Here is a 26,717-nt window from a genome sequence, read left to right as displayed (position 1 = left end):
TTATTTTTTACAGTTATTATACAATACTGAACTATGTATACAATGGTACCAAAGACCAAAACCTGTTTTCAAGCACAAGCACAAAAAAACAAACGTTTTTCAACAAATAACTATAATACTTTTTGGAAATACTGTACTGTGAAATAATATTGCTTGAGCGCGTCGCGTCCTCAGGTGCCTTTGCCGGTGCAGAACGTTTCGTCAACATTGTGGGGTATGTATGTACAAAGACGAGGTGCGGGGACTGTTCACGTTGGTCAGTCCCTTAGCCAATCAGGATGCAGGACGCAATTAATTGTTTAAAAGCATTTTTTTTAAAATGCCCTAAAAACGTCTGTGAAACAGCGAAGCCGCATAGAGCGAGGGATCACTGTATATATATATTTATAAGATTAACGGTCAATTGTGATTTTTATATATATATATATATATATATATATATATATATATATATATATATATATATATATATATATATATATACACACACACACACACACAGTATAGTATTTTTATAATCTAGTTTGGTGTGTGTGTGTGTGTGTATATATATATATATATAGATAGATCCGCCTCCCAAACTAGGTTTTAAAAACATTTGAATATCATTTCAAACTCTTGGTACGAGACTCTTAAAAATAAATGCCTTGCAGATGATTTGATTTTCCAAAACAAAAAAAAATAGCTGGCATGTGCACGCATGTTCCCTTCACAACCTCTAAAAGTGGCAAAAATCAAGCAATAACGAGACCTCCATTGATTGTTAGTGTTTAAAAAGCAACATGCATTGAAGACGCTTCATTACTTCCACAAACACCCCAGGCTAAACTTGGTTGCTCATTGGTATCCAATAATTAATGATTTCGAACAGTCGAGATGATACTTCCTTGACACCACTTACTCTCTCCATTTCAGTCAGGTCGTAGGTGTCATATTGTCGTATTTTAGGCCTTTACAGAAAGAGTACGATAAAAAACTAATCGGTAAAATTGTGATTTATAGATGTGATCACTTTTGTTATTTGGTGAAATGTTGAACAAGGTCATAGTTCAATATGTGAGATTCACTCCCTACAAACAGAACCCACTCTGCTGTTACTAGCACATGCCGGACACATTGCGTAAGTGGATCAAAAGAAGAGCTGCTGTCCGCCCCCAAAAATAAAATGTGAAAAAGCTGTGCGACTAATGAGAACACACAGCCTCAGAACAGTCCCAGTTTCTATTAGCTATCTCTTACACCTCCCATTGGGTCCGCCGCTACTGGTGCTGCTAAAATGTTTGCTACAGTAGTAGCTCTTTTGTGAGTGAGTGAGTGAGTGAGTGTGAAGTGCTTTAAAAGTCTGAGCCGGAATAAAAGGGCCTCATGTTTCTCCTCGCAGCATTTTTGTGGCGTGCTCGTGAATAATTGATCCACTTTAGATCACTAGATTCCATGCTGCTCGGATACGCTCACTGGACAAACCATTAGGAACACGTCCAAGATCAGATGCTACGGTGACGGATTATGACAACCATGTCACATTGCCACGGGCGTCGGGGGAATTGGGTTTTTGGAGGTGGGAAATTTCCGGCAAATTTTCAAAGGAATTTATGATGGGGAATATTCTGAAATGGAAATTTCCATGCGAAGTGTGGCAATTGGCTGAGAGTTGAGGAAATATAATGAAATGTATCGTATTATTGCTATTATTTTATTCTATTACTATAAACATGCCTTTTGTGTAAGTAGAAATTTGTAAGTAAACTGGAAAAAAAATCAATTAGGTAGGTCTCTTTGCCCACATGCGATGTCATTACAGCACCATGACTGCAGATTTTTTTCTCTCTCGCTTTTTTAGAGTTGTGTTGTACCTGAAGCTCCCTTGTTAAGAAAAATGTCGTTCAACACAAAGCATGACGTCGAACAAATGACAGCTCGTAATTTGAAAAGGTTATTGGTCATTCGTATTTGTGTGTTGGACGTGTGCCTTTCAGGGCCGTGGCCTTGTGACTAAAATCAGGAGCTGTCGTTGAGTCACCATAATTAGATTAGTCTGCACGGTTGTCACTGGACAGGGGCAGTGGAACCCAAAAAAAAAGCCATTACAAAAATAAAATGTCACTCTCAAAGAGGTATTCACTGAACTCTGTGTGTGTGTGTGTGTGTGTGTGTGTGTGTGTGTGTGTGTGTGTGTGCTCGCGTGTGTGTGTGTGTGTGTGTGTGTTTCATTAGTTTGCAGTGTTGTTTGTAGTCGGGTATCTACAATGTTTTCAGTATTGCTAAACGCAACCTGTCAACGGACCCAATGTTGACTAATGACGTCTTTCCTTTTTGTAATCGGATGGGCAAATATTGGCACTCATTGACTCGCGTCAAATTGGGGAGTTAGAGTCCCCTAAGTCGTTGCGACTTGAACTCCAGTAGGCGTGTGGCCAGTTACCAGTTTCGAGGGATCCTGTCATTAAAAGTCAAAACTTTCCGTCAGCACTGTGACCTGTTTTATTTTGCTTTGTTTGGTGTGCCCCCCTTATTTATTTATTTACTCTTTTTGAGTCATTGGTGAGGGGGCAAAGGGAGTCCTATGACTCCTATGACTTTTCAGTTTGGGGGAGAATTTTTCAGGGACTGTGTGTCACTGTGTCGATCCACCCTAAACCTTATAGAACAAATGTCAACAATAATCACAATGAAGTTAATGCGTTCTATATTTTTACATGCAAAACAACAAACTACATGAAAATCATATTTCCCTCAATGCTTAAACAATAAAGTATAAAGACAAAATGGCGGATAATCACAACGATTTATCATGACTATATCATGAATACCGTACCGATTCTGAGAAGGGAACCGCAACTTGGCCCTAGGTGAATCACCACTCAAAAAGGATTAATATTGAACCCTGAGATTACGACAACGCCGTCTTCACATGAACATTTGCAACCAGCTGTGAGATGTAGCGTGTCTACATTGGGTGAAATAAATGCTGTCGACTTGCTTCCGCTCTGAATACACTTCACAAAACGGAAAAAAAAGTCAAGAAGTGGCTCTGTATTTTCTGAGAAACAAGTACGTTGGAGTGCGGTCCATTTGAGTTTGGACTGCTCTTTGAGTTTCAGGTTGCTGTTATTTTTACACACATGCCCAGCAGGATCAAGGAACATTTGTTTCCAGGACTCTTCCTGTTTGTTTTGGGCCACCAAAAGACTACCTGTAAAGTGCCTTTAACAGGTGTGCCGTAGCATTGCCATCTCAGCGGGCGTTCAAATGCAGAATGTTGACACTTGTCCCCCCCGCACAACCCCCCACCGCGCCGTTCTTCAAAAGGGATCCTTTTCTATTTGACTGAGCTGTGCAGATCTTGTGATGTGTCGTACAGAGACAAGTCTGTATTATGATGTTGTCATTAGTAGCCGAGGCTTGGCAGCCATTTCTAGTCGGGAGCCGAGCATTCCCTTCCTAAACTACCCCTGGGGACTGTGCGCGCTGATTGCGGCTCACTGTTCTTCCTGCTCCGCTTGAATGTCCATAGATGAATGGCTTTGGAAGGCGGGGAATGTGAGGCGGCGTTTAGCCAGCCTTCAGGTTGCACGTTGCCATTTAGATGTTCTTTCTCTCGCCCCCCCTCCACACTCCCTTTTTCTCCAGGCTTCACAAAGGTGGAAAAAGTACTCCAACACTGTGCTTAAAGATTGTTAAAAAAATAAACTAAAATACATGTGCGGGTTCAACTCTTGTGTTTAAGAAAAAGTAGTTAAAAAAAGGGGGGGGCCAGTGTAATATATATATAGTATGTGGGCTTGGGGGGGTTTATACAGTACCCATAACTTGGCACAGTAAAAAAACAAATCTTAACTCAAAACTTGGATCCAGCATGTACTGAGAAAAGGGGAAAAATATCCAAATTATATATTTTTATTTTTTTTCTCCAAGATTAGAAGTAAAATTTTGAATGCCGTAAATTGTGGAATTTCCAGATCACACGCGACACAATGCATTCTCCACAAATCATTCTTGTAGGTGACGTTAAAGAATTCTCTTCTAGTCCCGGCAAAGTGAAGCTTTATTTTGTCTTGTAAATTTGACACACCTGCCAATGTTAAAAGAGTAAATAATTGCCAAGTCGATAAACTAAGATTTCAAAATCATTAAAACTCAATAAAAAAATCCACAGGGTTGCTGAAACCAGACCCCTCTCAACTGTCAATCAAATTGCCGCAGCCACAACCTGAAAATGGATGCTACTTCATCTTGCATCATGCTTATGCCTCCACATAACTTCATGCTTGACCCACAAAAATATGCCCGCTATATGGTGGCTGGAATCTACTAGGGGCTTTTCCTCCACGCCTTGACAACGTGTTGCTTTCAAGTGGCCACGCCAGCCTGAAGCCCCGGTACACATTTTGACTTTCACTTCAGACTTTACTGCATGTCACAATGGCACCAGAAAATCGCAGATGATCGCAAACAAAAGCGCACACGTTGCTTTATAGCGGGGGAGAAGCAACTCATGCTGGGTGCCAAAGTACATCAACAAGCGTTCCTTTAGCCCCCCTCCCCCCCCCAAAAAAAGTTGTCACACTTTGATGTTGGAAAACAGTCTAATGCTTCACAATTGATGATTACATACTTCTCAGTCTTTGCCCTTTTTTCTTTGTTGCAATTATCTCTAATTCACTTTCCAGAGTCTTTTAGTACCTGGATAAAGTATTTGTGTTTCGCTGCTTCCCACCACTGCAAGTGCAACAGCCTGAGTCGCCCTTTTTTTCCCTCTCCAGTCCACAGTTGAATGCGTTTCCTGTGCTGTGGCAGCCAACAGGTGTCTGGTTACTTCACCTTGGTGCCTCCTGTTGCTCAGACCAGGGTGACGATAGCAGCAGCCCTTCAGGGGAGGTTTGTCTTTTATCCCCCTTAAGGGGAGGATGACCTCCATTTTGTTTTTGCACCTGCTCAAAAGAGTGTGAGTAACTCCTGTGAGGTCATCCTCACAAGCGTGGATGTTTGCTTTTTCGAGGCTACCTGTCTGCTGCCTGGCTGCAGTCTGGACTTTGAGCGGTACAGGAAGCGTTGGCGGCTGTTTATGATTACACTGGAAGTTCGGCTCCTACCAGGCGTGTTTTATATACGGCGGCGATGTAACCCAAGGTTGGAACATGACGTAGTCTTTCACCTACCTACACTAATATAGTTTTAAGTCAGAATTACCGTTGGTATTGGTGTGAGAAATGTTTTTGTGAAAAATGTCTTCGATATTTAACAGTCTTTGAAAAAAATACAACCAAAAGTGTCACGCTGCTGGGATCATAATTACTATAAATATTTCTATTAAAAACACTAACTCGTGAAGCACTAGATGATAATTGGTAGAATTGTATAATACAATACAATACATGCTGATTTATATAGCGCTTTCACAACAGCGGCAGCTGTAACAAAGCGCTTAACAAAACAGTTAAATAATAAACACAACACATTACATAAAACACGGACACACACGCTTTGTTGTTTGAAGGTTTGAAGCAGTTTGAGATGAAAGAGGAGAGAATCAAAGTGTCCTTTAACCAGTGGATCAGAGACGTCATGGTCAAAATATGCACACGTCGGCTAGAAGCTAAGTTTCAAAGTCAACAAGAAGCTGTAGCATCCATTGACGAAAAAAGAGATTGCTTCATTTCTCCTGTCCCATGGAAATCCATTTCAATTCCAAGCGGCGACTCTCGGTTCCAAATACGCATCGGCGCTCTGCGCCAACGCTCCTCTCTCCTCATCCTCAACTTCAGCAGCCGTCCATCCAACCGCACCAACGCCGACTGTCCAACAGCGCCGACATAGGCACTGAACAAAACTGGGTTGTGAAAAATGCTGCCCATTTCAAGCGCAAAAAACACAAGCGCCCCAGGTCTATCCAGCACCGACAGTCAATGGCGCCGACATTCCTCCCAATCAAAATCTGTGCTGGTACAGGCGTGCTGCCGAAAAGGCGCAACCACCAAGCACAGATACTTCTCCTTTGACGAATGTCGTGGCCAAAAAACGCTGAAAACAGTCCATATCAGGTCCACACGATGAAACAACAAACAACATGTGACAAAACAAAAGACAAAAACACCAAAAAAGAACAAAAAAGCAACGCTCTTGAAGAGGACTTGCCGAAGGCTGCCGGTGCCATCTTAGAAAAAAATAAAAAAAAATCTCACAAGTAGCACGCACGTGTCAGTTCGTGTATAGTTTCCTCAAGACCAAGATGTCTTGTCATATTCGCATGTCAAATCTATACTCTTAAGTCTGCAGAAGTTTCAAGAAGTAGTGGAAAATACGTCAGAAGTATGACAGTTGTCGTACTCGTGCAGTTTTGTGGGTGACAAGAGTGTGCCATTACTTGGAGTATTCAGCTCACTAGTAGGATACGAAATGAACGCACAAACCCGATCAGTGAGAGCCTTATTAATAAGCCAGCTCGGGTGAAGTCATTCATCACCAGGCACGACTGGATTTGTGCTCTTATGACGAATGAGCACGCTTGCAGTGTTGTTGGTGGCCTTCCTGCCCCCCCCCCCCCCCCCATTGAACCATGCTAAAGAGCCCATGTTGAACTTCATTAATTTGTATAATATGTGTAATTAATTACCTGTTATGGGACATCGGCGTATGCTTTAGCCAGATCTGTGATAAACCATCTGTTCCGGGGCTCATTAATCAGTGCGAGGTTTCATTCAATTTTCCTTTATTCATTTTCGGCTCCATCCTGAGACGCTTTTGGCATTGAAACCACCCACAAAACATCGTCATTAGCGGTTGTGGATAACTGGAGACTATCCCATCTGACTTTGGGTGAGAAGTGGTTTACACCATAGACTGGTCGCCAGTCATTCAGTTAATCCTTCACATTCACATCTATGGACAGTTTAGTCTTGGTGTACAATCTTTGTACTTTGTGTATATCACATGCAACAAGTTGTTAACATCCTGTCAAGATGAAAAAAGAACAAAACAACCTCATGTTGGAGTAGCTTCTTCCAGGCGAATTTTGGTTACATTTGTCAACTTTTTTTTAAATTAACTTTTTGTCTCCCTCCAAACCCACCACAGAGTACAGCCGCTTTGAATCCAAAATCCACGACCTGAGGGAGCAGATGATGAACAGCAGCATGAGCTCAGGATCCGGCTCCCTGCGCACCAGCGAGAAACGCTCCCTCTACGTCAGGTAAGATGGAGGATGCACTCTCAACCTCGGCTAAATATGAAATAAACCTAATCTCGCATTAATGAACCACAGCTGGCCTGTTGGAAACCTGGGTAATGGGCTGGTGGGGCCGGTGGGGGGGGGGGGGGGGGTCAAAAGCAGACACGCTGTTGCCCGGCAAGGATTAAATGGTGACGCCTCTTGCAAGGATTAAATGGTGACGCCTCTTGCTTCATTCCAGCCTACAAATAAAGTCAACCACCAAGTGCAAACTATGAAATGGGACAAACGTAAGCATTCTCTCCAGGACATAATAGTCAATGAGCACAGTCTCCACTTCAGTGGTCCTGAAACTGGTGTGGGGAAGCTTGGGGTCTGCAAAATAAACGGCAAATAATTAGGTCATCTGTCATTTTTAACCAAAATGGCATCCCTCTACATATACTGCATAATAAAACACAAACTGATTGCTTCTCCCAATTTTAGCTTTGGACCGATGAAAAGCTCTGATATGTCTGTGACGCATCACACAAAAGGAAGAATTGGACAAGAAATAAAGGAGAGCATGTGGATATTTGAGATGCTATTGGCAATTGTCGTTAACTGTAATTGTACATTGTGGCAACAAGGACTCTCCACGCTTCACTTTTTAGCTGCAGGTACAAATGAAATATACTGAAGTATTTGTAAAACAAAATATTTATGCTGGATCTCCCTTAATACCTGAAAATGTTTGGACTTTTTAGTGGGTTAAAAATCGATAAGGTTGAGGGGGTTGTTTGGTGGCAAATGGGCGTGTGTTAATAATAATAATAATAATAATACATTTTATTTGAAAGCGCTTTTCATCTCACTCAAAGACACTTTACAAGAGCATAAAAACACAGGATAAAAATGTGCATTTAAAACAAGCATACATAATTTACAAAAGTTCATTTGGATGAACAAAAGAAAAATTGGTAAAAAAGATTAGAAGGTATTAAAAGCATTGCGGAACAGGTGAGTTTTTAGGGATGATTTGAAGGATTGGAGGTCAGTACAGTTGCGGATGTGTTGTGGTAGAGCGTTCCAGAGGGTGGGGACGACGACAGAGAAGGCTCGGTCCCCCCAGGTTTTGAGCTTGGTCACGGGGATGGCGAGGAGGTTTGTGTTTGAGGAGCGGAGATTTCGGGAAGGAGTGTATTGGTAAAGAAGGTCGGAAAGATAGGAGGGTGCCTGATTGTGAAGGGCTTTATAGGTGAGTATGAGCAGTTTAAATTGAATACGCTGGGGAACAGGGAGCCAGTGGAGGTTTTTAAGGACGGGGGTGATGTGATCACGAGTGCGGGTGTGGGTGAGTAGGCGGGCGGTGGCATTCTGGATGTACTGTAGTTTATTGAGGAGTTTGGAGGTTGTACCATAGAGAATGCTATTGCAGTAGTCAAGGCGGGAGGTGATGAAGGCATGGATGAGGGTTTGAGCAGCGTTGAAAGAAAGTGATGGGCAGAGACGAGCAATGTTAAGATCTCTTCTCAAAAGCCAAATGGACACATAGTGTGTGAAAGGTTACTCAAAAACTACCTGAATCAAGTAAATCAATGTAATGATAACCCCCGCTCTACTTAAATATTAAATACTTGAATTCAATAGCAGCCAGTGACTCTAGTCAAAATGGAAGCCCCACAATGCCACAGTCCCCCCACCTCCCAGGTAAAAATAATCGCTTGATGAGCGACTGAGCCATTGCATGTTTTGGGAACAACACCTCTCTAACAAGAACATTCCTCAAGAGTGTGCTGGAAAGCCAGTCCAAGCTTGTGTCAGACACTTCCACAGTATACACCGTGTGGATTAGAGTGGCGGTGAAAAGAGGCTCCGCCGTCCCCGACTTGAGGTGATCCAGCCACAGGCGTTTTACAGTCAACAAAGCAACACTTTCGAAAGTCCTTTTATGAAGATGCATACAAGTCATTTTATGGGTTTACTTAGCCTTGTTATTGGTATGTTACAGAGCAAACCCTGACATTCAAAGGGGACCAAATTAAAAACCTACCCGCAAGTACTTCATGTCCTCTGAAATGTTCAGAATTGCCAAAATATTCATGGTTAAAACCTTAAAGCGGAACTTGTTTGTTTGTTTGTTTATTGTTTATTGAACATAAAACATATACAGTAATAATTTGACAGAAAATAAGGTAGATAAAAAAAGTAAAAAGAAATCAGTTTGTACTATTTTTTTGAATTTGTTTTTGAACTCAGCAAGCGATTTACTCATTTTTAGGTCCGTTTCGAGATTATTCCACAGATTAACACCTTTGCTAGATACACTTCTTTGCTTGATGTTTGTTCTTGTTTTGAGTTTTTTGAATAAGTTGGTACCTCTTAATTCATAATTGCTTACTTGAATTTCGAAAAACTCTGAATGTTTTGGCAGAGCAGGTTATTGTGTGCTTTGTACATTAATTGAGCGATTTTAAAGTCAACCAGGTCATAAAATTTCATCGTATTATATTTGATAAATAGTGGATTTGTGGGTTCCGTATATTTTGATCTATTAATAATTCGAATTGCTTTTTTTGTAGTTTGAGAATAGGGAGTGTGTTTGTTTTGCAGGCATTTCCCCATATTTCCACACAGTAGGTCATATATGGTAATAATAATGAAGTGTATAATGTGTACAAAGATCTCTTATTTAGCACTTCCTTGGTTTTGTAGAGGATCCCTACGGTCTTGGCTATTTTTCTTTTTATGTTATCGATATGTGGTTTCCAACATAGTTTTGAGTCTATTACTAATCCGAGAAACTTGGTTTCATACGCTCTTTCTATTTCAATTGAGTTTACCATAATTTTAGCTTGGTGTTTGATTGGTCTTGTGCCAAAAACAATTAACTTCGATTTTTCAGGTTAAGTGGCAATTTATTTCTGTCGAACCAGTTTTTTAATTTGTTTAATTCATTTTCTATGGTTATCAGGAGCTGTTTGAGATTTATTCCAGAACAGTAGAAAGTTGTATCATCAGCAAATGGGACACATTTAAATAGTTTTGAGACCTTGCAGATATCATTTATATATAAGATGAATAGTTTTGGACCAAGCACTGACCCCTGAGGAACTCCGTGAGTGATTTTCAGTTGATTCGTATTTTTTATTGTTGAGTTGCACGTACTGATATCTGTTTTCTAAATAACTTTTTATCCATTTATAAGCTACTCCTCTAATGCCATATCTTTCTAGTTTTTTCAATAATATACTGTGATCTATTGTGTCAAAAGCTTTTTTTAGATCTAGGAAAACCCCAACAGTAAATTCTTTGTTGTCTATATTAGTGGCTATTGCTTCCACAAACTCCATAACTGCCATTGAGGTGGTCTGTTTTTCCCTGAAGCCATATTGATTCTCACTTAACAGCGCATGCTTTTGTATAAAGCTATCAAGTCTGCGCGAAAATAGTTTTTTCTAATATTTTTGAAAATTGTGGTAGTAGTGAACTAAGGAGCTCGGGAGAAACATTTTCTCTATGTGCCCTGACTGGTGTCAACAGGGTATTCTGATTGATAGTGACTTTGTGGAATTCGAACGAAATGGATGAATGCAAGTTTCATTTAAAACTATTTCGGGGAAAAAAATCAACCAACTCTGTTTTTTCGACCACAATCATTGGTTGACACTAAACTCAAAAATATGTTTTAAACAAATTATATATATTGTTTTGCATTACAGAAAAAGCAGAGTTGGAAGGGCAACCGATTCTTAAAGGATTAGTTTGTGACAGCAATCAATTGAATGCAGGCTGAAATGACCGAGATGTTTCAAATGCCGACATTTGCCTTAAAAACTGGACTAAACTAGCGCAAGTGGAAGATTTGGTGAGAAGAGCAGTGAGCAATAGAATAGATCATGCACTTAACCAGGCCATTTTTTTCATGAATTGATTCATTGTGGAGGGTTTCAGAGGCATTTAAAGTGCTCATTCTGTGTTTTTTAGAACATTCCATAAAGATGGTGGCTGCCTGCCGCATTAATTTGACATTCTGTAGACCTCTGTTGTCGACTGAAATTGATTTGGAAGCGCCCTTGGCCTTGCGTAGCAAACGCCCCTGCTCACCTGTTTTCCGGTTTCGGTCATGTGACGTTCATAGATATTATTTTCCTTTTTTTTCCTGCTCGAAAGGCGTTGCTTCTCCTCCCTTTCAAGCCCACATCGATTATGACATCACATTGTAGACTGACAGTGGTTACTGTCATAATAAAATGACAAACAGAGGCGGTGGAACCGGTGAGTCACGCCAGAGTCAAGGTGATCGAAGTGAAAGCGCTGTGGCGTAACTCTGCTACGCCCAAGTTATTTGAGCCCCCCGACCCCCACCCCCACACTCAACACTGGCCCACTGCATACAAGGCTGGATCGCGTTGGATTCGTCTTTGTATCTGGGCTCTTATGAGAGGCAAGTAGGGCCTAGCCTGTGCGGCTTACTAAGAGCGCAGCAATGTTGTAAAAACCGTCTCGCTATCCAGCCGATGCATGTCCCGCTGGCCCTGCCTCAGGAATGTGGAGGCGTTGATCCTGCAAGGTGAGCTTTGAAGCGGTGGCGAAACGCAACAAAGCAGTCCCAGCCACGAGCGCCACGAGTCGCCTTACCACTGGTCGGCCCGCGGAGAAAGTGGAAGCAGCAGGGAGGTGGGGTTTGCAAGAAGTAAAGTGGCTTGGGGATGTGATAACGTAGCACTCCAGCTGCCTGTCCCTGTCTTTGTATTATTTGAGCATTTGCCGTATTCTCCAGAAACCGTTTTATAATTCTTCTTTATGCATATCCACCAGACGTGACTTGTTCAGTCTGTGACGCCACACAACTGATGACAGTGCTTGTGCTACAGCCTACATAGTAATGGATTGCGTTTTCATCACTACATTGTAAATGTACATGTAATGACATGAGCGAGTATCAGTATTTGGTATCGACAAGCACTGAAAGATGCTCTTAAAAAGTGATATTAGTGCATCCCTAGTTTGAAATGATTTGTACAGCATTTCAGACAACCCTGCTGTTTTTAAATGTGCTTTGTAAATAAATTGGGATTGCGATGGAAAATCTTGTAGTTGATCCAGTTGAGTTGGAACCTGCAAAGCAGGTATGAAGAATGTGCAGTCTTGAAACATGATGATGACACGTTTAGACTGACAACACAGAGAGCGGAGACTTGAGGCCGTGCCAATGCAAAGCATGCACTGCCATTGTTTGGGGTGTGTGTGTTTGTGTGTGCGCGCGCGCACAAGCGCGCGCACACACAAACATAGATAGCCTGCAACTACAATGAAATTAATTTGAAAGGAAAGAAAGCAGGTTCCAGAAAAACAAGTAATTGGAACAAATCACTGTTACATTATTCAAACAATCATTTCGAAACAAAACTTGGGCTTTTATGTTACAGCATACGTCTGTGAGGTGAGCTGCACATTTTCTATGTTTGCTCAACTTGCTTGTGTTTCCCCCGACATTTGAATGATTGCTTGCACTTGTGGCAATGAGCAATGATCAGCGACATCATCCCACCTTCCGTCTCCAGGCATAACCACTTACTTGACCCCAAATTTCCTAAATTTTTAGGTTAGTGTAATGGTTGCAGTGTAAATGGATTAGTCACGTCTGGAGTCAAACGCTCAGCTGCTACGTTTGAACAAATGTAAATGAGGCCAGCTTTCACCGTGTGAGTGTACGATATGAAAACCTCAATTCTCGGAGCCTTATACTGCTGACTTTGTGGCAAGTGCGTGGCTTGGAGGCCCAAGTAGGTGGGCGCTGGCATGGCGGAGTTGCCGCCACGTTACATAAATACTGATTTCACACAACCGAATAACATGATCAAAATCATCGGGCACGATGGGCATTTTTAAATATTACACACCTTGCCGTAACATGATCGGACTGCATTGGCGCGGCTATGGTGGAGCAAGATGGCTCGCCTAACCCCAACCCTAACCTTTGATGAACAGCTATTTCATTGTTTGTTGAAAGTGACATTCGAGGGGTAGAAAGTCTAAAATAACCCTTATGTAGCCTAAATTACTTGGAAAATTAATTTGAGTAATTTCTCCAAGACCGTTCAGAGAAAAATCATTTAGGGTGGGGATAATTGATATTTCAGTTTTTAAAAATTCGGCACTGGGGCTCGTTACAAATCCCGATTCCTGACTTCATAGGACTTGTGATTTGAGCATGCACCACACCCAACAACCAAGCGGTTGTGGTGAAAAAAAATCTCAGTCAGACAACATCTGAATCAGATTACACCCCACATTAATGCTGCGCATACCCCATCTGCCGATTTAGGACCAAAAGACAAAAAAACGACACCTTCTTTTTTGTCTTTCTCTTTGCAGAGCTTTATTCGACTACGACCGGACGAGGGACAGCTGCCTGCCCAGCCAAGGGCTGAGCTTCTCTTACGGCGACATCCTCCACGTGATCAACGCTTCCGATGACGAGTGGTGGCAGGCCAGGCTGGTGACACCTCACGGGGAGAGCGAGCAGATCGGGGTCATTCCCAGCAAGAAAAGGTGCATTTGAGCTTCTGTTGAAAAAAGCTAAGCATCTGTTGAGTGGCACGTCTACAGAAGGAAAATCCACCGGGCTAAATTGAGGCAAAGGAATATTGAGGAAAAACAAGATGAGCATAAAATGTCATAGCGTGTCGATTAGCACGTTTTGACTCACACAAAAAAAAAAACTTAAGTTGATTAATCAAGTAATCGGATCTACATTTATTTTGGATCAGTCAGCACAATGTCCGCATGAGCTGTAGCTATTTGTACACTTGGGGTTGCAAAGCCTCACTTTCTACTGTAGTGTCTGTAGGGGTGTTCACACGGCACACGTTTGTTCCGGCGCTGCACCGATGTATTTTGTTGCGATATATTTTACACTGCAGCAAATTTTGTGGAGCGTTTACACGTATAAAGCCGCTGAGCGTGTCAGCACAGCGTCGGTGCAGCCCCACTTGCGTTCACACGGCAGTTTCTGCAGCGGAGCAAAACGACAGAAAACAAATTACCTGTCGTGTTGGTTCTTTTTAAAACGTATACACAACTCAAGCGACTACTGTACAGTCACGTCCTTCTCCTTCTCGGCCTCCGTGCCTTCTGCTCGAGAGTGACCGCCCCGAAAACGTAAATCAACGATGACTTCAATGACACTCAGAAAAGCAAGCATGTAATGCGCCAAACAGAAAATCAAGAGAGGAAATCACAAAATAAATTATATATGGGGGTGCGGGGGGTTGTGGACACACAACAAAGGAACAAACAACTCAGAGACAGTCTATTATCCTACAAAAGGAAAGATGTTACCAGCCAAATCTTATGTCGTTATTAAACAAACACATGACGGAAGTCCGACAGCACGAAAGCAACGCATTCTCGCTGTACGTAATCAACTCTTCACGAGCATTTGCTCTGGAGCAAATTTAACCCAGTTCCGTTCACACGTGCAAATTTACATTGGTGCTGCTCTGGAGCAAATTTTTAAACCACCTCCCTGAGGTGGATCGAATTTGCTCCGGTGTAAGCTGTTTTCCGGGGCTACGTCGGAGCTGATTTGCACGTGTGAACGCTCTACTGGGGCAGCCCCAGCGTAGCACCGGACCAAATCTTGCCGTGTGAACACCCCTTGTGACTTGGAGTGTCTGCTTCAAAAAGGCGGGGCCTGGCCTGGTGAGTGCAAAATAGAAAAAGGGGAGGGGAAAAAAGCACACACATGCACACAATAGTCTAATCTGAACAGGAACATGTGAATCAGCTTTCCTGTGTCTTGTTTAGACAACAAATCTTTTGATTCTGTCGATTTTCTTTGAGTGGTAAAAGAAGACTTGGTCACAGCATTGTGCTCTCAATGCAGCTTGACAGCAAGACTTTCTTTTCTTAAAATTATTCTGTCCAGAGTGGAGAAGAAGGAGCGGGCCAGGTTAAAAACAGTCAAGTTCCACGCCCGGACAGGCATGATTGAGTCCAACAGGGTAAGTGGAGTGGAGGAGCCGCGTGGGAACGCTAGGAAAGCCCACACGAGGAGCCGTCATGTTGCCACAATACAACCGCACGACACACGCCAGTCACACGCTATACCAAAAATATTTTGCACTCGGTGAGTATGTGTGTACCGCGCTTCCTCAAATAATGGCCTCTAGGCAAGTGGACGCCAGGTTTGTTTTTGTTTTTTTAAATGCTACTGATATAGTGATTAATGTTGAGCAAAAATAATGCAATACATATTGAAGGGCATTACAGTATATTTCAGACTAAACTGAGAGGAAACAAAAATCATTATTTCAGTACAGTAAACTTTTAAAAAATATATTTTTGTTTACCGATTAAGATTAAGAAAATGGGCATCTTGGCTCTGTAAAGGTTGTTTTCCAACTGATCTAATCAGTACTCACCCAAATGAAGGCTCAAATGAATAAATATTACATCATGCCCGTAGACTGACATGGTTTTAATAAACTAAAAAATAGACTTGGAGCGAGCCGTAAGCGCCCTCGATGCATCGACCTTGGAAAGAGACAGAGAGGCTCGTCACACCGGTCTCCCTATTGTGCCGGTCGCTAATCTCTTTAAGTTCTTGCTGGGTGTAACGAGTGTTCACAGAACCGATGGGGCGTAAATAAAGCAGCAAAATAATACCAAAAAAACTGCACCACGGACACAGAGAGGTCTGCAAGCCCATCGATGCCCAAGCTTGTGTCGAATAGAATTACTGCTGCAGCTCTTTTTTTTAAAAAAGAGAGAATCTTATTAATCCATCTTAAATGATAAACGCTGCTTTCCCTTGACCTGAATTGTAATACATCAGTATCACTGTTGAATATTTTCCCCCCAAAATGTATCAATACATTAGCAGGCCAAGTGAGCAACGATTCCAAATCCCCAATGTCCATCTTCAACCTTCAGGGACAGAGGCTACCACAATGGACAGATTTTCAGGTTACGAGGTGCATGAAAGGGTTCAGGTCCATGGACTAGAACACTCTTTGTCCTTACTCGTTCAAGAAATTCTCCACACTAGTCAAATGACTAGACAGGACTAGTAGACGGGTTTTGTCCCGTTCGTAACATTTTCTTCTACGCTGAGTGAATTTTTGTCCTACTGGTATGCAGATCTTGCTAGTAAACTACAATACTTGTTACCTGTTACACAGCAGTTTGTTGGCAAGGTTCAATTACGAACTCATTTTGTTGGATCGTTATCAACAGTTGAGTTGAACAGTTGCCGACAAGTGGCGGTCGTCACAAAACTACTGGCTAACACTCATTCAAAACAGTCGTTCTACTAGTTTAATGAATTGTCCTACGAGTGAGAGCAAAGAGTGTATAAATTTTACATTTCTCACGTTGAGACATTTCTTTAGTTTTTTTTTTTTTTTTTTTTTACTGGGGCGGAAACGAACATTTGTTTGGACAAAAAAAATCTAAAACCCATAGAGGAGGAGTAGGCGTTGATCCTAAAGCTGGATATCAAGGATATTCAACAGTGATACTGGATATCAAAAACCAAATGTTCAAACGGCTTTCGACTACGCCACCGGCCGGCCGGCCATCACATGAGGAAACGTGTTAGATCATGTGTGTATTGGAACGAAAAACAGTGTTTTCGAAACGGAAGCTAGCCATTTGTGTTCAATATTCATCCATTATCTACTTCTCATTTCATGATGATTTGATGTTTGCCGTACATTCCATTTTATTGTTTTGCATGCATGTTGAGTACCGTCATTGAAATCCATTCTGTTGTTGTTTATTTTATTTTTTATTTTATTTTTATGTGTGTGTATGTGTGTGTGCGTTTGCCCTCTCATCTCCCCCTCCCTGCCTCCCTACCTCCCTCCACACCTCCCTCGTGGACAAAGCAGCCGGTCAAAGTAAAGCGCAAAAAAAGCTTCAACCTGTCGCGAAGGTTCCCGTTTTACAAGAGCAAGGAGAATATTGTGCAGGAGTTGGTGGAGTCTGAACGTGAGTACCAGCTGCGTCACACAAACGGGCAGGGAGGGAATGGGGGGAGGGTCTCATCGCTTTCATCCTATCTTTTCCTCTTTTCACACTTTAAGTTCTGTCTGTCCATCCGTTATCCTTCCTTCCTTCCTTTCGCTCACCTCCACGGACGCGTTGCTCTCATGAGGCAGTGGTGGGCCGCGGGCTACGTGTAGGCAGAGGGGGCACAATTTTAGGACTCGCTACTTGCTTGGCGAAAACTTGGGAAAGAGCCGCCTTGACTTTGACTTGACCTACATGACTTTACAAATCTTGTCTGGATATATTTGAAAGTCTCGTGATTTTCTACGCATCTGGTCTCGGGTGCAAAAGATCGGTTTTATTATATATGAGTCACCTCTTGAGCACATCCTGTGCCCAATTTTCCAGGCCTGACTGATCAACCTGAGATTAATCCAGATGTTAATATAAAGTAACAGTGGAAATGATAGTCATTTAGTTACAGTATGCCAGAAAAGTGAGACGCAAGTATGACGGATAGAAAAGCAACATCTTCTGTGCCGTATGCTACGTTAGCCTAGCAACAGGGCTAACCCAAAAACCCTCACATCCCAATAACAAAATATACAACGGAGTACAGTAGACTAACGGAAGTCCGTCTACTGAGTGCAAAGTGGCTCGCGTTGGAAGTTTTTGTTGTGACCGACCGAGCAAGATTGTATTGTATGACTTGACTCCACTAGCTTAAAATTGTGTGCTGACCAGAAATGCTTGATTTTTGCCATAGTAACGTGGAATGTGAAGTTTAAGACTTGAGAGTGACTCAGATTAATTTAGCTTGCACCTCTGCCACATGTGACCGCCTCTCTGGTGCCCTCCAAGAGGAGTCGGTGGCTGTGTGTATGTGTGCGCGCGCATGCATGCATGCTTGTGTGTTTTGTTGTCGGCTACACAAACACACTTCTTAACAACTGGGCCGCTGCACGACTTGAACCAGGACAAGAATGTCACAAAGCACTGATGTACACATGGATTTCAAAATGTTTTTTTTTTCTCCCGCCTCATTACCGCACATGCACACAGAGCACTCCTCCTCCTCCTCTCTGCCCCGACTATCACTAACCTCTTCTTCCTCTCTGCTGTCTTCTCTTGTCTTTGTTCTCTGCTCTCACCTGTCGGGACATCTAGGACTTCCCGGGGTTAAGCGATGACTTTTATGGATCAAAGAGTTTGAGTAAGTGTTGTGGTTATCCCCTGAGCACTGGTCGAGCAAGGGCGGGTGGGGGGTCCGTGTCATTGCGGCACACCAAATTCTCATTGTACATGCACTCTTGATATGGATTCAGGTTAACCGGGCAAAGGTATTGGGACACCAAAGTGCCAGCAGAGCCTCCAAGTTTGAGAATTTGCATTTGATCGACTTGAATAATGAGTCTTTTCCAACCTTGATTGAAACAAAGATAAGCGAGTCTCACTTCACTTCCAAATGTACTAACGCAGTGTGAAAAGCGGACCTGTCTAGTTGGACACAGAACTTTTTTTCCCCCCCACTTGTGTGAATGGTGACGGCTGGATGCAGGTTCATTGTGCCTTCTGCCATCTAGTGGAAGAGCTTTTGATTGGTCTGCATGTCACTGGCATTTGATAGCCGAACGGAAATGTTAGCATAACGTCGACAGTAATTCTAACTGGTTGGTGGTCAGCGAACTCGGGTGCCGGTCTTCTGTTTAAGATGGTTCAGAGGACAGTTCCGTTTGTCGGCTTGCCCCGTTTTCTTTGCAGATAACAATCAATTGAACACACCCTGTACCAGAAGATAATCACAAGCGATTACCCGTTCGAGATCTCTGCTCATCAGGCCTTTCGTTGCAAAGAGGGAATCCTCAAATTTAGCATTTGAATATGTGCACCCCCGAAAGTCTTTCTGGACCTTAAATGCAAAGAATCTTCAGCGTGTCCCAATACTTTTTTCCAGAGAGCCTTGGTAAGTCCACCGAATAAACAATTTTGCACTTGTGAGTGACGATGGCTGTCGGTTAACGACAACGGGAGTTGTGTCAAAAAAAGGTGACACACTCACTAGTATCCCTGTTATTGGAGCTTGCTGTTGCCACGACAATGCGGACATTACAAAGTGTCGGCTGCTGTCGCTCTCCAGCAGTCGGTGGAGTACCACACTCCCTGTTTTCTTTGGACCGCCCCCGACGTGATAACATGTGTAGCACAAGGCAACGGTGTTTGGGGTATGATTGCATCTCATTTGGCAGGAAACGCTTGATTTCCGATTGCCCACACTGAAAACCGCTTCCCTGTTATTGACACTTGAATGGCTGCCACGCGCAGCACGACTTCTGCTTTCTGTCTGACCACTTTTTTTTCTTTCTTTTCTGGTTAGCTTAGAAGAGTGATTCCCAACCACCGGGCTGTGGAGAAATCATCACATTTCACTGAATCGGACTGAAAACGTATTTATTTACTCAAAGTAATGGATCGTTGTTCGTCTTCTATGCCGGTGAAAGGGAACAATCCTGCCATGAATTACTTGTGTACTTGACGCCCACAGTATTCATATCGTACTAATAGAGGAGCCAGATGAGGTGGCTCAGGCATCTGATTCGGAAGCCTCCTGGACGCCTACCTGGTGAGGTGTTCCGGGCATGTCCTATCCGCCGGAGGCCCCGGGGACGACCCAGGACGGACACGCTGGAGAGACTATGTCTCCCAGCTGGTCTGGGAACCCTCGGGATTCCCTGGGAAAAGCTGGAAGAAGTGGCTGGGGAGAGCTAAAGCTGCTGGCCCCGCGACCCGATAATATTCAAAACGATGATCCCAAAACACTGTTATTACAAACTCATCTGCAATATGACAACATTAGGGAAAGCCTCCTAGAACATCGGAACTTTACAAAAGGTTAATCAGAGGCACATTTAATGATACTGGGGGTTTACTGACTCCCCATTCACGTGAGTTTGAATGTGATTGCTTACATTTGAAAACCGCCACGTCCTCATCGCAAAAGGATGTGCAGACTTGTGTAACCACATCTCATCATTTAGTTCAGGGGTGTCAAACTCATTTTTGTCACGGGACAGATTTTGGTTACAGCATCCCCTGGAGGGCCGTTATGACTGAAACCATATAAAGAAGTCAAGAATAACAGTTAATCCAACTATTGTTGAAGTTACTGTCATGAGGGTTTTGGTCACAAGAAAATTCTTACAATATCACTCTTTATTACAAATGAGAATTTCAACGTTTGGTCGAGATTTCAGCAAGCATCATGAAAGTTGACATCTTTGATTTGCTTTCGTGGCCCACGTAAAATGATGTGGCGGGCCAGATCTGGCCACCGGACCTTGAGTGTAACTGACACCTGTGATTTAGTTCAGACAGGTAATAGGTCACTTGAACAGGTGATGCATTTTTAAATGATTATTTTTTCTTGGGCTTTTCTTCTTAAATGACCAAATCTAGCATTGAAAGGGGCCGGGGGTAGACTTTTTATATCCGCTGTATGGAGCCCCGCCCATAAAAACTGCAATTGTCGAGCTAGTTAGTTTGCTTTTTATCAGCTGTTTCCGATTCATCTGGACTGTGCGTTCTGCCAAGTAATCCTGCATATCACTCTGAGGAAGTCTGATAATTGAAACGAGACTTTCATTATTTTCATATGCGTGTAATTATTGTGACATTTTCATTTAGTCACCCTCCCGCACCCCTAAGTCAAGTATGCCCCGGGTCAAAGGTTGGGAAACACTGGACTAAGATTACGACCATCAACCACGAGCCTTGAAATTGATCTGACGTGATAATGGAAGCTGAAATCGTCCCTCCCCTCAAATTGGCTAATCTGCAACCTTTGCTCTCCTCCCTTTTCAGAATGCCTGACGTCCAACACGAGCGACAGCGAGAGCAGTTCAAGTGAGTTGCCTTGCGCACTGTTTCGTCTCCTCTCCGCTTGCTTTTGCATAATGTTGAGGGTGGGCTCGGAGCCTGCCACAAAATGCAGCCTGCACGTTTTAGTCGTCGTCTTTGCAACGAAAAGGACAGAGAGCAGCGAAACAACAGAGTTGCACCGTTCGTGCCACAAGGAATCGAAGCATGTTGGCGCCAGCAGGGTGTTAGCGGTCATCTGATGACTTGATTTGTGTTTTTCATTTTATCGCAGAGGGACAAGAAGACACAATACTCTCCTACGAGCCAGTCATCCGACAAGAAAGTGAGTATTTTTTTCTTGGAGTGTTGTTAAAACGGCCTCATTTTTGTTGATCGCATCAATTACCTTACTCAGGGGTAAACAATTAGTACAATTCAAATCAGCATCATCTTTGTCACGGAATGCAATTTTCAAATTGCAATTGGGGTGGAATTGCGATGCTTCATTGCAGCATATCGGTAGGCTTTATTTATTATTATCATTATTATTATTTTTCCATCAATGTGTCCCATAAAAAAAATCAATTCTTATTCTGTACCACTCAAAGGGTCAGATAGTTGATTTCTTTTTATCGTATCTAAATAGGTGCTTTGGATGGAATTGTATAACACATACTGACATACTTGTCGATGTAACAATCAGACAAGGAAGACCATCCCAACTAAGCGACCCTAATATGTTGTTTTTCAGAGAGGATCAAGCTAGCTTCACGCTTGACGATTACATCACCAATGCTAGTTTGTTAGCCCATTCGTGTTCATCTTATCTGTTAGCATTTAGCTAGCAGACCTTTCTAAGACAAAAGTTGTGTAGTGGGTGCTTCAAACTGCTTGCTTGGCTAATAAATAGGATTCTGATTCTGCTTCACTACACAAGATGTAATTGTCTCGGGGCCAAACAACTTCGAAGGTTCTGCCAATGAGCCGTTGATGTTTGTGTTGCTTTTGCGTCAACCTCAGTCCACTACACAAGACCCGTGATCATCCTGGGCCCCATGAAGGACCGCGTCAATGACGACCTCATCTCTGAGTTCCCTCACAAGTTTGGCTCCTGCGTACCCCGTGAGTTGACAGCACGCACGTCCGCTCGCCCGACGAACCCGCACAAAAGGGCCAAACGAAGCCCGTTTGACTTTCTCTCCGGCAGACACAACTCGTCCGAGGCGGGAGAACGAGATGGACGGTCAGGACTACCACTTTGTGGGCTCGCGCGAGCAAATGGAGAAAGACATCCAAGACAATAAGTTCATCGAGGCGGGACAGTTTAACGAGAACCTTTACGGGACCAGCATCCTGTCTGTCAGAACTGTGGCTGAACGGGTACGTAAAACGGGCACCGCCGCAGACGTATTTGTGCAAGTACGCTCCTCTTTGTCGTCGCCGGTCATACTGTGCGTGTGTCATCTTCCACAGGGGAAGCACTGCATCCTGGACGTGTCGGGCAATGCTATCAAACGACTGCAGCAAGCACAACTTTACCCGATCGCCATCTTTATTAAACCAAAATCCATCGAAGCCCTTATGTAAGTGGTCCGCTCCGAGTCAACGCAACGGCGCCGGCCGACGTCAACTTCCCGCCTAACTTTGCTATAACGTCCCCGCGCAGGGAAATGAACAAGCGGCAGACGTACGAGCAGGCCAACAAAGTCTTCGACAAGGCCGTCAAGCTGGAGCAAGACTTTGGAGAGTTTTTCACAGGTAAGGGTCCGCTCTCGCTCTTTGACTTCCATTGGACCGACCGTAACTGTGCGGCGCGTGTTTGTGTGCGGCGCGTGTTTGTGTGCGCCTGGGTAGCTATCGTCCAGGGCGACTCGCTAGAGGAAATCTACAACAAAATCAAGTTGATCATCGAGGAGCAGTCCGGCCCGTACATCTGGATCCCTTCCCCGGAGAAGCTCTGAGCTCGCCACCCACCACCGCGCCAACCACCACCATCGTGCATCGCCGCAAAATCCCCCTCTCCCAAAGCACCCGCCATGCCTAAATGATCCCACCACTGCTCCTCCCCCGCACCTCTTTTTACAACAATGTTTCATAAAAAGTTTTAGTGTCATCATTCTGTTACTCTTTAAATGGAAAAAAAACAAAGTCTTATCACCATTGATTACTGTGACTGTGCACCCCCTGCATGAATTTCTCAACGCCATCCATTACACACTGGAACGGAGACCCGTCTTTTCTTGGGGAGGGGTCATGCGAAGAAAAAAAAAAGGGCAGGGGGGTGTCAAGAGAATCGTTCTTTTTGGTCAACGGACGCATGGTGGAAATGTTTTCGTGAGGAACACGTTGAGAGACAGAAAATGAGAAAGGAGATGCAGGGGGGAACAGAGACAAATCACACCAACTCGGAACACTTTGTAAATGTTCATCCAATCTCATTGAAAAAGACAAAACGTGAAGATGAGACCTTTTGGGTTGTTTATTTTTTTTTTTTGTTGTTTTGTTTTTGTCCCGCCCCCTTCCCCAAGTGATGAACGGAGCCCTACTGACGGTACTGTTGTTTCTAGGGAATTATTTATCATCTCCACAGGAAGAATCCCTAGATTTATATTGTGACATCACAAGATGAATAAAATCCTACAGATTTTACTATACATATAAATATATATAAATATATATATATTGAGAGCGAGAGCGCGCGTGAGAGAAAACAGTTTTACACTTCACTCGAATGGTCTATTTGGAGGGCTTGTGATTCTTTTTCTTTGGCTTGTGCTTTTTTCTTTTTCTTTTTTGAGCTGATCTTGGGTCAAGGTGGGCTGTGGGGGGGTGGAGACGTGTAAGTGGGCTCTGCAAAACACCAAACTGCCTTACATCCAATACCAATTGACTACCTTTTGTCCTCCTCGCCCACACACCGCAACCACCACGACAACAACAATTGATCCACCCAATTAGGATTTCCCAGACCCGCCACTCCCCAAACCCAACAAACTAAAGAGTGTGGAGCTGCAGACCACCCTCTTACACGCTCTGCCTTCCAAAGAGATTTTTGGGGGTTGTTTTCTGGTTTACTGGTCACACGGTACTGTCCTATTTGCTGCCATGGTGGCAGCCTTATGACGGGTAGAACAAGACATTAATTGTACTGGATGTCATGCCCATTTAAAAAAAAAAGCTGCTTTGGATTGTCCAAGAAAATACAACAACACTAAAGTTGAGCCTAATTAAAAGCTTTGTGTTATCGATATGAATTATTCATGATATGCTTGGATGATGTACTGGATGGGCGAGGGGTTTAAAAAAAAAAAAAAGATCTTTGGGTTTGGGCTGAGCTCAGGAATCTCAAACATACGACGACTGCGAGGGCGCCCGAAAAGCAGCACAACAAGGGCACCCGCGCCCAAGGAAGCAAGCTTCTTATCGTGAAGCTCAACTGTGAAAGGGGATCTTCTCTTCTTTTTCTCCTCCTTCATCAGAGAGCCAAAACCCCCAAACAGGAAGTGCCAACTTGGACCTCTCTGGGTCCCCCCTGCCCCTCCACATCCCTCCATTTGTCCTCTTTTACTCTCCTTTGCCAGACAAGCAGCTGTCATCACCTGTGTCTAAATCCCCCTCTGCCGAGTTCAGGGAATAACTGAATGGAACACAGCCATTTATAAACTGTTTGCAGACTGTTTCAAAGGGTGTGCTCGCTGTACAATGTAAATAAGCCCCCCCACACCCCCGCCCTACTCACATCCCTCCAGCATATAACCCCCACCCCCTCCCTCACCTGTGCTTCATGCATGTGTGATTGAAACTGGGACCGAATATGTTTTAAAGACTACAAATGTCAGGTAAGTCAAGTTTGAAGCTGTCATTTCCAAACAGAACAAACACAACAAAAAAATGCTGTATTGTTGCTCTTAGTCTTCACATGCCTTCGGAACACGTCAGCGCTCCGTCAAAGGAGGGGAGGCCCTCTTGCCAAAGTGTCTGCGCGTATCCAACAAAGGCATCTATATATGCTCACAAAAAGTTTGAGATATCGGGCTTTAGGGTAACATATCTAAAATTAATGCATTCTATTCAACAAAATTACAAATTAATCTCCTGGGAATACATTTTAAAGTATGCCCCACTAATTACATTTATTTTTTTAAACATTTATTTACTTCACTTTAAAAAAAAAAACATTCATACGTGTAAATTCAAATGCACACAGAAAATACCGTATTTAAGGTGCACCCAATTCAAGTGTACCGCTGAGCTTTTTTTTTCTCAGAAAGGTCTCATTTCTTTGGATTCCAATCAAACGGCACATAAGTAATTTGTTGAACGAACATTGCACTTGATAAAATTATTTGCTAGGGCTGAACAATTTTTAAAAATATTTTGATTCACTATTGTTTTAATTATAATAGCCGATATTTTTTTATCTAAGGCCCTTGTCCTGTTGCAATAAATTATTTGCCTTACAATAAACAATGTCAGATTTATTTCAGATGCATGTATTCATCTCGTATCTTAACAAGATCTAAAATGAAAGCGGTCACTGAGCAGAGTGTCATCGGTCATTTACAACTGACTAGAGGTGTCACGAAAAGGCATTTAAAGTGCTTTTTAGGTTCATGTTGCCATTTCATGCCAAAGCCCGATTGCCCAAACTTTTTGCAGCGGCATTCATGAAGGATGGAGTGAAAATCCATGCTGACTGTTAATGCAAAAGCGCTCGCGGTATCGCCAACCTCAGTCAGCCATGTCCAAGCCCAAAGACTTCACTCTCAGCTCTTTCCATTTTGAGGCTGTGATGTTTAAAAAAAAAAAAAAGATGGCCACCTCTGCATATGTGCGCATCATTGATGAGGCTGATGACAGATTACATCATTTTCTTTTTGTCGGTGTGGCAGGGGGCTTTTTTGGCTGGGGGGGGGGGTGTTCTGTTTATGGCACATGTGTGCAGTAAGTGCTTGCAAACATGAACCCTTTGATTGTACAGTCCAGTTGTCTCCTTGTGGCCACAGATGGTTTACGGCCTGTCGGGACACTCGCGGCCCAACCGGGCTTCCTTGTCCTAGTTCACCAGGTGAATGCCGTCCTGCTATATATACAATTATAAAACAAGTTTTTTTTTTTCTTTGGGAGGACTTGACAAGAGTTTATTTGTTTGGAAATAAAATATGTGACTCAGTTACGATTTTGGCACGCTTCTTCTTACAATGATGGTCAAACTCAAATCAAATTTTTATTTTTATATATTTTTTTGGGCCCAACGCAGCAAAATGTCTACTTGTTTTCTGCTAAATTAATAAGATTTGTTATTTTATTTTGGCAGAAAATCTGAAATCACTATTGCATATTTTTTCTCAAAAAAATCTCCCCACACTTTTACGGTCTCTCAAAACTGAATTCCTGGTTTTGTTTCTAGTTTCATAGATTCGATATGAGTGACAGTGAATGAATGAAACTGAGAACTATGAACTATTGAGTTGCGGCGATTATGCGTGAAACTTTTTTGGTGGAGCTTTACCGAAATGAATTGTCTGTGCCCCATTTTGTAATTTAGCAGAGATTCTAACACTACAGTGTGTGGTTCGCGAAGCCCGATGTTGCAAAAGATTATTTCAAAACTCGCGCACATTCCCAGCTTTCTTGTAGGTCAAACTAACCCCCTGTTAAAATACAAAACTAGAAAAATATCAAATGTCATAAAATAATGATAGATGTTTAT

General features: G+C 43.0%; 1 protein-coding gene and 1 long non-coding RNA gene across 6 annotated transcripts in view; one reads left to right on the top strand and one right to left on the bottom strand.

Annotated features, from left to right (window-relative positions):
* Positions 1 to 26,180, top strand: part of dlg3 (discs, large homolog 3 (Drosophila)) — a 98,658-nt gene extending 72,478 nt beyond the window's left edge. For 3 of the 5 annotated variants that reach the window (XM_052066147.1, XM_052066066.1, XM_052066233.1), the window contains 11 exons: positions 7,075 to 7,189; positions 13,529 to 13,705; positions 15,084 to 15,159; positions 17,047 to 17,149; positions 21,008 to 21,049; positions 21,297 to 21,347; positions 22,025 to 22,126; positions 22,212 to 22,384; positions 22,478 to 22,587; positions 22,671 to 22,762; positions 22,859 to 26,180. In XM_052066147.1, the coding sequence (XP_051922107.1) occupies positions 7,075 to 7,189; positions 13,529 to 13,705; positions 15,084 to 15,159; positions 17,047 to 17,149; positions 21,008 to 21,049; positions 21,297 to 21,347; positions 22,025 to 22,126; positions 22,212 to 22,384; positions 22,478 to 22,587; positions 22,671 to 22,762; positions 22,859 to 22,965 (1,148 nt within the window). In that variant the 3' untranslated portion in view covers positions 22,966 to 26,180. Of the gene's footprint in view, positions 1 to 7,074; positions 7,190 to 13,528; positions 13,706 to 15,083; positions 15,160 to 17,046; positions 17,150 to 18,316; positions 18,363 to 21,007; positions 21,050 to 21,296; positions 21,348 to 22,024; positions 22,127 to 22,211; positions 22,385 to 22,477; positions 22,588 to 22,670; positions 22,763 to 22,858 lie in introns of all 5 variants that reach the window. The other 2 variants (XM_052066382.1, XM_052066298.1) reach the window with 1 other exon arrangement.
* Positions 16,086 to 17,060, bottom strand: LOC127607231 (uncharacterized). The gene is made up of 2 exons (XR_007964036.1): positions 16,678 to 17,060; positions 16,086 to 16,261 (listed from the first exon to the last, which is right to left on the bottom strand). It is a non-coding gene; the product is annotated as an uncharacterized LOC127607231 (long non-coding RNA).
* Positions 26,181 to 26,717: the final 537 nt, after the last annotated feature.

This window comes from Hippocampus zosterae, chromosome 1, assembly GCF_025434085.1.
Source record: "Hippocampus zosterae strain Florida chromosome 1, ASM2543408v3, whole genome shotgun sequence".
Lineage (NCBI taxonomy): Eukaryota > Metazoa > Chordata > Actinopteri > Syngnathiformes > Syngnathidae > Hippocampus > Hippocampus zosterae.
This window is presented reverse-complemented; position numbering and strand designations above follow the sequence as displayed.